At 42.6% G+C, this 14857-nt stretch overlaps 1 protein-coding gene across 1 annotated transcript in view; it reads right to left on the bottom strand.

The window, feature by feature from the left end:
* Positions 1–14413, bottom strand: part of LOC126235142 (pituitary homeobox homolog Ptx1) — a gene marked incomplete at its 3' end in the record, with an annotated part of 134929 nt that extends 120516 nt beyond the window's left edge. Inside the window, exon 1 of the mRNA XM_049943878.1 lies at positions 14292–14413. Within this exon, the coding sequence (XP_049799835.1) occupies positions 14292–14348 (57 nt within the window). The remainder of the gene's footprint in view (positions 1–14291) is intronic.
* Between the last annotated feature and the right edge of the window lie 444 nt (positions 14414–14857).

Genomic DNA, 14857 nt, shown 5'->3' with positions numbered 1-14857 from the left:
CTCTTCAGGAACCACAGGTTATGTTATCTGAACCAGGGACCTAGAAACGAGGGAGAGGCTCCGTCCCCGCCGCAGCCGCAGTGGTCCGCAACCCGACGACGACTATCGCAGTCCCCCAGTCCACTTCACCCCTCCGCCGCCCAACACCGAACCCAGGGTTATTGTGAGGTTCGGCTCCCAGTGGACACCCCCACCCCACCTTACCCAGTGAACGTCTCACACCAGACGAGTGTAACCCCTATGTTTGCGTGGTAGAGTAATGGTGGTGTACGCGTACGTGGAGAACTTGTTTGCGCAGCAATCGCCGACATAGTGTAGTTGAGGCGGAATGAGGGGAACCAGCCCGCATTCACCGAGGCAGATGGAAAACCGCCTAAAAACCATCCACAGACTGGCCGGCTCACCGGAGCTCGACACTAATCCGCCGGGCGGATTCGTGCCGGGGGTTTTCGGACATTCGCCACGCCGGACATTTGCCACGCCAGACATTTGCCACGATTTTACCTGCTCCGGAGGGTTGGGTCCCTTGTCTCCCCCTCCTCCTCCTCCTCCTCAACGCTTACTGAGCCTTTCCGCTGGTTTACTTAACATAGAACCAGAATCTCTTTGGATTTTCCGCCACATTTCTGGAGAGAGTTTCGTTGTGGAAACTATTAAATGCATCTCGCATTGAAATCCGCACCAAATGTCGAGCCTCAGTAAAACTTCGCTAATCTTGCAGATTTTGCGGTCGTCTAAATTATACGTGCCTTTTTCGGTGCTCCTGCATCAGCTTTCTGTCGTGTTTTGTGTACCATGGGGGATCAGTTCCGTCTATTATTAATTTATTTGGTACGAATCTCTCCAGTGCTGTTGATACTATTTCTTTGAACTTAGGCCACATTTGGTCTTCACTTACATAGTTTGGAAGGATTGGAGACTGTCTCTTAGAAAGACGTCAACCGAATTTTTAGCTGCTTTTATAAATAGATATATTTCACGTTTAGTTTTGGTGATTTTCATTTGTTACGGAATTGAGCCTCGCTACGACTGTGTGTTCACTAATCCCTGTATCCGTCGTGATGCTCAGGAATATTTGTGGCTAAAAGGTCAAGTGTGTTTTCTTAACCACTTAGAATTTGAATGGCCTCGTGAACTAATTGTTCAAAATAATTTTAAAAAAAGCATTTATAACAATTACAGAAGTTGTTTTCAATCTACAATAGGGTCTGAAAATGTATTTTTGTCAACATACGGAAGGTAGATTGAAGTCACTGCCAACTATAATTGTATGAGTGGGGTATCTATTTGTGATGAGACTCAAGTTTTCCTTGAACTGTTTAGCAACTGTTTCATCTGAGACCGGTGGTCTGTAAAAGGAGCCAGTTATCACTTTATTCCGATTGTCTAATATAACCTCTGCCCATACTAAGTCACAGGAACTATCTACTTCAATGTAGCTTGTGAGCTGGAACACACATTACATTATTTTTCCTTAAGTTGTGTTTCTTGTTTCTGTTGTAGTGCAGATCATTACAATTACGGTTTTTCCCACCAAAACCTAGGATGCTTTCTCTGTGACCTTGTAAATACCAGAGCTAAACAATGTAGAACAACAACGTACGTTACAAGCATAGTGTTGTGTCTAATTCATACAGCATAGACACAATGAGGTAGCTAGGTGCACGCTAAACTAACGCAGACGGGCTTGAAGTACTGGAACAGGAGACTTATTAATGCACTAAAGAAAAGTACGTAGTTTTATAATACTTAACTTTATTCTCTTGTTGGAATACATCTCTCTTGAATATTAGTACGCTATAAGCACTGATACAAATGGCGCCTTGCTAGGTAGTAGCTATGGACTAAGCTGAAGGCTATTCTATCTGTCTCTCGGCAAATGAGAGGAAGGCGTCGTACTTCTCGTCGCAAGCAATGTCGTCCGTACAACTGGGGGCGAGGTCTAGTCCGTGTCTTGTGACCTGCCATGTGGTGGCGCTAGGTTTGCGATTACACAGTGGCGACACGCGGGTCCGACATGTACTACAGGACCGCGGCCGATTTAAGTTACCACCTAGCAAGTGTGGTGTCTAGCGGTGACACCACACATAGCATTCTGTATTACTTCATTTCCTTATTTCTAACATTTTAAAATTGTATGTCGACTTTAGATGACATATCGATCATTGATGATCTTATCTCTATTTAGTGAACGTATTTTCAGTCATGTTTTGCACATTTCCCCGCTACACTTTATTAACTAATGTTTCGCCGCAAGGGATATCGCATTTTAGAGAGTAAATTAATATGGAGTATGTCGTTTTTTTTTTCAAACATTCACATACCCATTTCTCCTTTCCTTATTGTCTTTTGGAAATGCAGTTGTAGTAATTAAAGTAGGCACAAATTCAGTGATCAAAAAGAAATGATTAGCGTACATTCGTATTCTCTTTACATCGTTCCTTTATTGTTGCTCTCATGGCGATAGATTGTTTCTATCGCAGTCAGTAAGCGTGAAAGGAAGCTACCATACAGACAGAGGGATCTATATTTATACTTGGCAGAACTAATTACATACTGACACAACCGTCGGTACTGCTTTTGTTTCCCAAAAGTTATAAATATTTCTATTTCGGAAAAGAAGCTCTGTATTTGGCCAAGATGTCGAAGAAGAAGGTCCCTTACGTACTGGTTGTATGGAATAAGATGTGGAGACGACGGTTTGAAAGCGGACAGAAGTAGAAAGGGCGTCCCTTACCTTAGGGATCGATACCCGGCAAAGGGGCAAGTGTGGCAAATGTCCGGCGTGGCAAACGTCCGGCATTCGTGCCGGGGACCGGCGATCCTTCTCGCCCGAAAAGCTGCGCGTTAGACCGCACGGCCAACCGGGCGGGCCAACCACAGGTTAGTCTGGTCTCTGGACAGATACCCCTCCGTTGTGATTGCAGCTACGCCATCGTGGAGACTCTGAAAGTAGCGTGACTGCAGTCCGTCTCGCTGCACCAGAAAGATGTGAAAATATCGCCTCGCATACCGACAGCGCGCCACCCACTTGCTAGTGGCCGTGGTATCGGAGGGTGGTTGTTTGCAGAGGACGCCGCTGTCTGTGGGGTCTGGTCGGCCTCAAGGCTGGAGGACAGGTTGGCCACGCCACGCTACGGCGCCAGCCTAGGGGGCGCCACGGCGGAGGCCTGCGACTCCTCAAGCCGCGTAAATTGGCGGCCCTGTCGGCGGTGTAAGCCGACCCGAGGCGGCGTGTTGTCGGTTTGTTTATGCGGCGCGCAGGGCCCGCTGACCGCGCGGCTGCTAATGGCGCCCCGTAAACCTATACGGCTACTTGTAGCGCGCAATAACAGATAACGGCCGAGGCGCCGCCGCCTGCATTGTGTCAGCGCGTCACGCGGCTTAGCGAAATCTGAGGGCGCCGCAACCGCAGCCGCCTACCCGAGAACGTACAAAGAAGGAAAGGGAAGAGGATGAGAAGGATAAATTAGTATTTTGTATTGGCATGGTGCAAAATACTAACGCGAATTCTTTACAGACGAATGGAAAAACTGGTAGAAGCCGACCTCGGGGAACATCAGTTTGGACTCCGTAGAAATGTTGGAACACGTGAGGCAATACTGACCTCACGACTTATCTTAGAAGAAAGATTAAGGAAAGGCAAACCTACGTTTCTAGCATTTGTAGACTTAGAGAAAGCTTTTGACAATGTTGACTGGAATACTCTCTTTCAAATTCTGAAGGTGGCAGGGGTAAAATGCAGGGAGAGAAAGGCTATTTACGATTTGTACAGAAACCAGATGGCAGTTATAAGAGTCGAGGAACATGAAAGGGAAGCAGTGGTTGGGAAAGGAGTGAGACAGGTTTGTAGCCTCTCCCCGATGCTATTCAATCTGTATATTGAGCAAGCAGTAAAGGAAACAAAAGAAAAGTTCGGAGTAGGTATTAAAATCCATGGAGAAGAAATAAAAACTTTGAGGTCCGCCGATGACATTGTAATTCTGTCAGAGACAGCAAAGGACTTGGAAGAGCAGTTGAACGGAATGGACAGTGTCTTGAAAGGAGGGTATAAGATGAACATCAACAAAAGCAAAACAAGGATAATGGAATGTATTCGAATTATGTCGGGTGATGCTGAGGGAATTAGATTAGGAAATGAGACACTTAAAGTAGTAAAGGTGTTTTGCTATTTGAGGAGCAAAATAAGTGATGATGGTCGAAGTAGAGAGGATATAAAATGTAGACTGGCAATGGCAAGGAAAGCGTTTCTGAAGAAGAGAAATTTGTTAACATCGAGTATAGATTTAAGTGTCAGGAAGTGTAGCCATGTATGGAAGTGAAACGTCGACGATAAATAGTTTAGACAAGAAGAGAATAGAAGCTTTCGAAATGTGGCGCTACAGAAGAATGCTGAAGATTAGATGGGTAGATCACATAACTAATGAGAAGGTATTGAAGAGATCTGGGGAGAGGAGGAATTTGTGGCACAACTTGACCAGAAGATGGGATCGGTTGGTAGGACATGTTCTGAGGCATCAAGGGATCACCGATTTAGTACTGGAGGGCAGTGTGGAGGGTAAAAATCGTAGAGGGGGACCAAGAGATGAATACACTAAGCAGATTCATAAGGATATAGGCTGCAGTAGGTACTGGCAGATGAAGAAGCTTGCACAGGATAGAGTAGCATGGAGAGCTGCATCAAACCAGTCTCAGGACTGAAGACCACCACAACAACAACAACATGGTGCGTTATATGGTAATGTGTAATGACGCAGTATATTAAAACAGTGACTTACGTTTAAGGTACACACAAACGTTCAAGAAGTAAGTGTGCAATATAATTTTGTTCTTGTCATTCGTCAGTTTGGTTTGAATTATCTCGATGTATACGCAAATATGCTGTAAACGCTACAAGCAGTGCCATCTGTTTGTGATGTGGAGTACTCGTTGTGTAAAGGTTTCCATGATTTTTGGTCTGTACAAAGTAGTAATTTTATTTCTTATTACTTCTATGATACATTTTCCTAAAAGCTCAAATAACTTAAAAAAACTAGTGTGTGTAATATGAAGTAAAACAAATATATAAACATTTTGTTAATACATTAAGGGGACATCGTACATGAAATTTGTTGAAATTTGACGTTTTCTGTTTTCTACTCCCTAATGAACTTTAGAGTTCCCCAAACATTTTGGTATATAATACTTTAAAATCAGACAATTGTGAGACCTTCAAAAAATATTTTGAATGTTGACGAGTGACTGCCAAATTTCGCGGCTACGCATATACTGCCACAGCCGAGCAGTCATATCTTGGGAACTACACAGTCAATATGGCTGTGAATTGCTTTGTTTTGTGCCTACTGCTACGTCTCAGAAGTTGCCATTACGAATAAACTTAAAAACCAAGCTTGGTAACACAAAACTGTCTGATAACAAGACACTAAAATGTGCTGGAAGACTAACGGCAATGTAATTAATGAATTACAGGAACATTCAGGGAAGGGCATTAGAGATAACTGTGACAATTTAGAGAAGAGGAAAAGAAATGTGTGGAGCACTTTCTTTTATCGAATATCAACCGGTGAAACGCCATGTCGTGCTATGTGTCCACCTCCACAAAACACTTGGTGTAAATATAGGCAACCTGAATTTTCTGGCACCCTGCATGAATTTACACATAAACATTCTCTTCCTTTGGCAGTAATAGAGACAATCAAACCTATTTACAGAGATTTGGCAAATCCTGAGCTACTAAAGAAGTGTTTACATGGAAAGACCCATGTGAATGATCCTTCAGCAATGTTGTGTGGTGCCGTGTGCCTAAAAATGTATTTGTTGGCCTTATGAGTCTAAAGTTAGCAGTATATGATACTGTAATATCTTTTAATGGTGGGAACTTTGAAAGACTTAATGTTCTGGAGAAGTTAGTGGTAAGATTTGGACAGAACACAGCTAAAGGGCTGCGGAAACTGGATGAGCTTCGTGTACGTGAAGCAGAGTTAGCTGCTCAGCAAATGACAAAAGAGGCAAGAAAGAAAAGCAGGAGGCAAGCACTGGGCTGTTGTGGCACTGAAGGAGACACAGACTATGGGGCCAGGGCAATTCCAGTGCCTAAAAGACGCAGAAATGTAAGTCTGTATAAGAGTTTGTAATAAAAAAAAAGTTTTATACCTCAGTTTCTCTGAACTACATTTATTGCAATAAACGACACGCTTTCTAAGAACAATGCTGATGGTAGAGGCATGAAATTTTCACAGCATGCCAAGTGTGAGATTCAACACATATGGAACTAGAATAATTAAAATATCCTGAGTTGTTTTGTTTTTATGTTCATTTATTTACAAAATCCTGTCAAAAAATTGAGTGTTTGAAAAAAAAAAAAGATAACATGCCCCACAATACAATCTTAGTAATAATTCTAGTTCAGTGTATCTAGAATGGTGCATTCAATAATTACGGAAAATTGTAAGTTGACGTCTTAAAAAGTTTCCAAGATAATGGGTCACAAAATTCGATAATTTAACATTGGCAGCATAGGACACACAATGTCCCCTTAAAGAAATCTGCACTGGGTAGGCAAAAGCTAGCATTTGTTCTTAAAGGAATCGAGTAGTAGCAGTCTCTGGGTGACAATCGGAGAGTGTAGCAGTGTGCGTGAATACAGCTGAGTGAGTTGTGGTGCTCGAAGTAATTCTAGTGACTTAGTGGGAACCTATTCAGACCTCAGCAGAAGAGATGTTTATCGTAGTGGACTATATAACAGCAAACTGCACCGTGAAGTTTGTGGAGGAAAGTGAGAAAATGTCAAACTGCAATTACACTCACGACGTCTACGGAAACAATTCAACTAGGTTTAAAACAACTTGTGAAGTTCAGCTTATCAATAATTCTTTTCAAACATTTTTCGACGCTGAGTCTATAAAAGTCACTTTAACGAACTTGCTGTTTGTTAATCATTTTATCCGCACACCCTTATCATAAACCAATAGCAGTCATTTCTTAAAAAGAAAGGATAATTTTCTTACAATTAGACTATTAATTTTGGCACTTACAGTATTTAAATTGTTCCAGAAAAACCTTTCTGGTAATATTTCAAAATTCATTGGAGTCACGTAACAGGTTTTTATTAGCAGCACAATATCATTTCTACTTAAGACAATGTTGTTTAGTACTTGATGAGCAACTTAATTTATATGAATGGGTGCGTGAGCGTTTACAGCTATTATTATGTCTTGTGACTAGGGCCTCCCGTCGGGTAGACCGTTCGCCGGGTGCAAGTCTTTCGATTTGAAGCCACTTCAGCGACTTGCGCGTCGGTGGGGATGAAATGATGATGATTAGGACAACTCTCCGACCCAGCCGGGAATACAACCCGAGCCCTTGGGATTGACATTCTGTCGCACTGACCACTCAGCTACCGGGGGCAGACATTTATTATTATTATTATTATTATTATTATTATTATTATACCATATTATCGCTGCGTAATCCATCATACATCATACCTATGTCAATATTACAGTAATTAGCAAGTTCTTGCTAATTTCAGTGTCTCATTTTGTGCACGTAGAATTAAAATTCTATAATCAAGTGTACTTAAAATTTTTGTTGTAACAAAGCACTGAGGGTCCGAGTCTCATGACAATTTTTTTCAAATCAGAAGTGTAATTAAATAGTAAATCCCTTCGGCAGCTTTACTCATGTAGTAGAGACGGTAGTTGTGTCTAGACCTCTCAGCATCGCGCTTTGGTTTCTATGCTTTATATCAACATTATATTGTTTCTAAATGGCCTATATCCACAGGTAAGACACATGCGACGAAGTCTGGGGAGTAAGATGACTAGGACAGTACTGTGATACTTGCCACTCAATTCGCGGCTAACTATTCTGATCGGTCAGGCATGCTTTTATGGTGAACGATCACCAGTGTTCTTGCCGCAACTGTGGTCTCTTCTACAAATTTTCTATCGCAACCATTAAAAAATACTTCAATCTGGCATGTAGCGGTTTGACCTTGACAGAGAATTTAGAGGTACCCAATGCCTTTGGCATCGAAAGAAAAGAAAAGTTTTACTTTGATAACCGTCTCGCTTTTTTGAACCACGGAGCTTTCCGTTGATGGGGAGGATTGCGTGCCTCAGCAAAACACACAGCTGTACCGTAGGTGCAACCACAGTGGAGGGGTGTCTGTTGAGAGGCCAGACAAACGTGTGGATCCTGAAGAGGGGCAGCAGCCTTTTCAGTAGTAGCAGGGGCAACAGTCTGGACGATTGACTGATCTGGCCTTGTAACATTAACCAAAACGGCTTTGCTGTGCTGGTACTGCGAACGGCAGAAAGCAAGGGGAAACTACAGTTGTAATTTTTCCCGAGGGCATGCAGCTTTACCTTATGGTTAAATGAGTTGAATGATGATGGGTCCTCTTGGGTAATATATTCCGTAGGTAAAATAGTCCCCCATTCAGATCTCCGGGCGGGGACTACTCAGGAGGACGTCCTTATCAGGAGAAACAAAAGCGGCGTTCTACGGAACGGAGCGTAGAATGTCAGATCCCTTGATCGGGCAGGTAGGTAAGAAAATATAAAAAGGGAAACAGATAGCTTGAGTTAAATACAGTGGGAATTAGCGAAGTTCGATGGCAGGAGTAACAAGACTTGTGGTCAGGCGATTATAGGGTTATAAATACAAAATCACATAGGGTAATGCAGGAGTAGGTTTAATAAAGAATAAAAAAATACGAACATGGATCACCTACTACGAAGAGCATAGTGAACGCTTTACTGTAGCCAAGATAGGCACGAAGCCCACGCCTACCACAGTAGTACAAGTTTATATGCCAACTAGCTCCGCAGAAGATGAAGAGATTAGAGAAGAGATAAAGAAAATTATTCACATAGTTAAAGGGTGACGAAAATTAAATAGTCATGGGTGACTGGAATTAAATACAAGGGAAAGTAAGAGAAGGAAAAGTAGTGGGTGAATATGGACTGGGATTGCGGAATGAAAGAGGAAGCCGCCTGCTAGAACTTTCCGCAGAGCATTACTTAATCATAGCAAACACTTGGCTTAAGAATCATGAAAGAAGGTTGTCTATGTGGAAGAGGACTGGATACTCTGAATATTTCAGATAGATTATACAATGGTAAGACAGAGATTTAGGAACCAGGTTTTAAATTGCAAGAGATTTCCAAGGGCAGATGTGGACTCTGACCACAATTTGCTGGTTATGAACTGTAAATTAAAACTGAAGAAACTGCAAAAAGGTAGGAATTCAAGGGGATGGGACCTGAATAAACTGAAAGGACCACAGATTGTAGAGAGTTTCAGAGAGAGCATTAGGGAACGATTTGACAATTAGAGGGGAAAGAAATGTAGTAGAAAAAGAATGGTTACCATTGAGAGGTGAAATAGTGAAGGCAGCAGAGGATCAAATAGATAAAAAGACGAGGGCCAGTTGAAATCTTTGGATAATAGAAGAGATACTGAATTTAACTGATGAAAGGAGTAAATATAAAAATGCAGTAAATGAAGCAATCGAAAAGGAATAAAAACGTCTCACAAATGAGATCGACATGAAGTGCAAAATGGCTAAGCAAGGGTGGCTTGAGAACAAATGTAAGGATGCAGAGGAACATATCACTAGGGGTAATAAAGATACTGCCTACAGGAAAATTAAAGAGTTTTTTTGGAGAAAAAAGAACCACCTGCATGAACATCAAGAACTGAGATGGAAAATCAGTTCCAAGCAAAGAAGGGAAAGCAGAAAGGTGCAAGGAGTATATAAAGGGTCTATACAAGGGCGATGTACTTGAGGACAATATAATGGAAATGGAAGAGGACGTAGATGAAGATGAAATGAGAGATATGATACTGCGTGAAGAATTTGACAGAGCACTGAAACACATAGGTCAAAAAACGGCCCCGGGAGTAGACAAAATTCCATTAGAACTACTGATAGCCTTGGGAGAGCCAGCCATGACAAAACTCTACAATCTGGTGAGCAAAATATATCAGACTGGCGAAATAACTTCACACTTCAAGAATAACATAACAATTCTAATCCAAAAGCTGACGTCGACAGATGTGAATATTACCGAACTATCAGTTTAGTAAGTTAAGACTGCAAAATGCTAACACGAATTCTTTACAGACGAATGGAAAAACTGGTAGAAGCCGTCCTCGGATTCCGTAGAAACGTTGGAACAAGCGAAGCAATACTGACCCTATGACTTGTCTTAGAAGATAGATTAAGGAAAGACAAACCTACGTTTCCAGCACTTGTAGACTTAGAGAAAGCTTTCGACAATGTTAACCGGAATACCCTCTTTCAAATTCTGAAGATGGCAATGGTAAAATACAGGAAGCGAAAGGCTACCAGATTGTAGTTATAAGAGTTGAGGGGCATAAAAGAGAAGCAGTGGTTGAGAAGGGGGTAAGACAGGGTTGTAGCCTATCCCCGATGTTATTCAGACTGCATATTGAGCAAGCAGTAAAGAGAACAAAAGAAAAATTTGGTGTAGGAATTAAAATCCATGGAGAAGAAATAAAGACTTTGAGGTTTGCCGATGACATTGAAATTCTGTCAGAGACAGCAAAGGACCTGGAAGAGCAGTTGAACGGAATGGACAGTCTCTTGAAAGGAGGTTCAAAAAATGGTTCAAATGGCTCTGAGCACTATGGGACTTAACATCTGAGGTCATCAGTCCCCTAGAACTTAGAACTACTTAAACCTAACTAACCTAAGGACATCACACACATCCAAGCCAGAGGCAGGATTCGAACCTGCGACCGTAGCGGTCGCGCGGTTCCAGACTGAAGCGCCTAGAACCGCTCGGCCACTCCGGCCGGCTTGAAAGGAGGATATAAGATGAACATCAACAAAAGCAAAACGAGGATAATGGAATGTAGTCGAATTAAATCAGGTGATGCTGAGCGAATTAGATTAGGAAACGAGACACCTAAAGCAGTAGATGAGTTTTGTTGTTTGGGGAGCAAAATATCTGATGATGGTCGAAGTAGAGAGGATGTAAAATGTAGAGTGGCTATGGAAATGAAAGTATTTCTGAAGAAGAGTAATTTGCTAACATCAAATACAGATTTAAGTGTCTAGAAGTCGTTTCTGAAAGCATTTGTTTGGAGTGTGGCCATGGGGAAGTGAAACATGGAGTAGTGGATGAGTTTTGCTGTTTGGGGAGCGAAATAACTGATGATGGTCGAAGTAGAGAGGATATAAAATGTAGACTGGCAATGGCAATGAAAGTATTTCTGAAGAAGAGAAATTTGTTAACATCAAGCATAGATTTAAGCGTCAGGAAGTCATTTGTGAAAGCATTTGTATCGATGTAGCCATGGGGAAGTGAAACATGCAGGAAAGTGAAACATGGACGATGAATAGTTTAGACAAGAAGAGAATAGAAGCTTTCGAAATGTGCTACAGAAGCATACTGAAGATTAGATGGCTAGATCACGTGACTAATGAGCAGGTAGTGAATAGAATTGGGGAGAAGAGAAATTTGTCGCACAACTTGACTAAAAGAAGGGATCGGTTAGTAGAACACGTTCTGAGGCGTCAAGGGATACCAATTTAGTATTGGACGGAAGCGTGAAGGATAAAAATCGTGCCGGCCGGTGTGGCCGAGCGGTTGTAGACGCTTCAGTCTGGAGCCGCGCGACCGCTACGGCCGCAGATTCGAATCCTGCCTCGGGCATGGATGTCCTTAGGTTAGTTAGGTTTAAGTAGTTCTAAGTTATAATGGACTGATGACCTCAGATGTGCTCAAAGTCATTTGAACCATTTTTTGGTAAAACTCGTATAGGGAGACCAAGAGATGAATACACAAAGGAGATCCAGAAGAATGAAGGTTGCAGTAGTTACTCGGAGATGACGAGGCTTGCGCAGGTGAGAGTAGCATGAAGAGCTGCATCAAACCAGTCTTTGGTCTTTGGACTGAAGACCACAATAACAACAGCGAGTCTTTGCCAACCCGTTCTGAAGACGGGTTTCTTATTAGTTATCAATGTCATAGTCCAAAATCTCGTGATTATGCTTCTCAAAACGCTTCTGTTATTGTGTAACTGTTCGAGTTGCTTGTTCTATTCCTCAGTGATTAAAAGAATATTCAATTTTTTGTTTAAAGTCGTATGACGTGAACCAAGTGAAATTACAATTTCCCCTACAGGTTGTTTGACAAAGGCGGTGGAGCACACCAGTCCTTGGTTTTCTGAAGGTCGAGGTCGAGGTCGAAGGTCTTCCTAGTCGACGAGCATTTTAATTTGATCAATGACCACTGTCGGTATGAGGAGAACTATTCTTAGTTTTCTTGAAAAGTTAGCATACAGTAAATGCTTGTCCAATTTCAGCCAAAATTCTACGTACAATCGTTGCTCCCATAATTTAGACACTTGATAAATCGCAACGGAAACTGCTGCACATATAACATGAATAACAATGGCTTGGAAACTGAACGCGATTTCGCGATTTTGTAGTTAATATATATATCTGAGATACTATCATAATAATAAAATAAAAATATTGTGTAACTTTCGCAGATAGTCTGAAGATGACAATTTAGCGGACATCGATCCATCACATTAAAAACGCTAAATTACTATAGCAGCAATGTGGATTACAAACCAGCAAACAGAAATCATCGATACGTCACGAATTTACCGTCACATCACGAAGCAGCAATTGTGAGTACGAATTTATGCAAGTTGAAACACTGCAACTTTTTGTTGCAAGATATACTCGTCGGTGAATCTTAAGTCTTAAAACTTGTAACCCGCCGTCCTATCTCGACAAGTTCATGCAAAGTGATGAACACATATCATGCCATGAAATTTAACTCGTACCATCTTTGTGCAGTTTTGGGTGCAGCTTTAATGTGCAGAATATCGTTTTTTTATCGACGTTATGCTTGATTCAGACCACGTAGTAATATCAATCTGTATCCGTATTCGGCATCTGTAAACTCAAGTGACTTACAAGTAGTCTTTTCCTCTCATTTAGAAGCTTTTAGGGCATCTGTAATATTTATTTTGTGAAACTGAAATACTGTTCTGAAGGAATGTTAGCTACTCTCACTCCATATTTCCCCATCACCATCCAGGCGAAATTTTATAACTAATCAATTGGCTATGTGAAGGGGTTGGCGGAAGAAGGTGCTAATCCATATGTGCACATTTTGAGCTAATGCATGTTATAAATCTGATTAAATTTAACAAGTACATAAATATAAAAAAGCGAAGCGCTTCGTGTGGTAGACAATCTTTTCTACCTATACACGTGGAACTTCTTTTTACTAGTTTGTAGTGCATTCCAAAAAAACAACAGCCTATGTGATCAGATTAGCCCCAACTAAATCGAGGGTTAATACTTCCTTCCTCCAATCCCTTCAATTGTATGGTTTATCCATTGTATTTAGATTTCACGTATTCATTACTCCACAGCTAATTACCAATTTTAGTTGCGTGTATCTGTGCCTATGTCAGAATTCTAATGTACTTTCATGCGCTGGTGTGCTTCTTACGTTTGCTCGGACTTGAATTCACGGTTACATTGCGCATGTGTTCGCTGTTGAATTCTTCTTTTTTTCTGATTTTGGGCAAATACAGTAAGCTGGTGCAGTTACTCCGAGATATTGAGCTGCTGAGACTACGACGACAGCATTCACCACAAGCGCAAAATGTTTACAGGTTTTTAGAAAAAGTAGGCAACAGACGACAAAGATATTTGTCCTTGCACAACTCGGACACATAACGTACGATTTTTGACACTTGGAGCTTGGGTGTACGTGTTTAACAGTCTCGTGCAGCTTTCACTGTTCAACTGTCTTACTTTAGTGTAACTTTCCCCGTTTTTGTTGCGCTATGCGTGGCGTTGCCATCTCCTATCATTTGTAAAAATGTCAGATCGCGTTATCATTACGTGACATTTCAAGGTATAAAATATATTCATCACTTTGTATAAACACTCGTAGCCTGTGGAGATAGGCAGTTTACAAAGCTACGTTAATGCGTAACAATTCTTCTTGCTGCAGTTCACCCCTCAGTAGTAATCCTACAACATTTCCCTCTGTCCTGGCCTCGAAAGTAGCAGCCTAAGAGCGCAGCCCTATGGAAGTGTTGCAGAGGAAATTTACGAAAGTATAGGACGCGTCCTACACTACACACGTAATGGCCGGAAGTGTCACGTGACGGTACTTCAGCCAATTACGGAGTGCAGACGGCGAGAAACAGACGGGAGAAGGTTGGCCACACTTTCCCTAGCGCTGCCCCGGACTGAGGTGGTGTGGAGTAGCCGTACTCACCCGGACGCGCGCCTCGGTCAGGTTGGTCCACATGGCGATCTCCTCGCGCGTGCTCATGTCGGGGTAGCGGTTGCGCGCGAACGTCGCCTCCAGCTCCTGCAGCTGCTGCGACGTGAAGTGCGTGCGCTGGCGGCGCTGGCGCTTGTTCTTCTTGTCGTTCTTGCCGCCCCCGCCGCCGCCGTCGTCACCGCCGCCGCCGCCGGCCGCCCCCGCGGCGCCGCCGTCCGCCCCCGGGCCGCCGCCCCCGTCGCCGCCGCCGCCGCCACCGCCGCCGCCAGTGCCCGCCTCCGTCTTGACCGCCGACGTCGGCTCCACAGCCAGCACGCGCCCGCCTGTGAACACCCCACCTGGACATCTCACTCCCCAAGCCTGCTCTCTCAAGTGTCGTCATCACTGTACTAGTATCTTTGTCTATTTGAAACCTCCTGCACAAAAATAAAATATCCTCAACAAGAAAAGAGTCCTGGAATGGACTACGCTAAAAGACTGTGGCAGACCAGAACTAGAACACAACTTTTCTCATTTCACACGCAACGCAGACCCTTTCGAAGAGGTTCATTCTATTT

The sequence above is a fragment of the Schistocerca nitens genome, chromosome 1, assembly GCF_023898315.1.
Source record: "Schistocerca nitens isolate TAMUIC-IGC-003100 chromosome 1, iqSchNite1.1, whole genome shotgun sequence".
Lineage (NCBI taxonomy): Eukaryota > Metazoa > Arthropoda > Insecta > Orthoptera > Acrididae > Schistocerca > Schistocerca nitens.
Note: the sequence above shows the minus strand (reverse complement) of the source record. Positions and strands in the feature narration are given on the sequence as shown.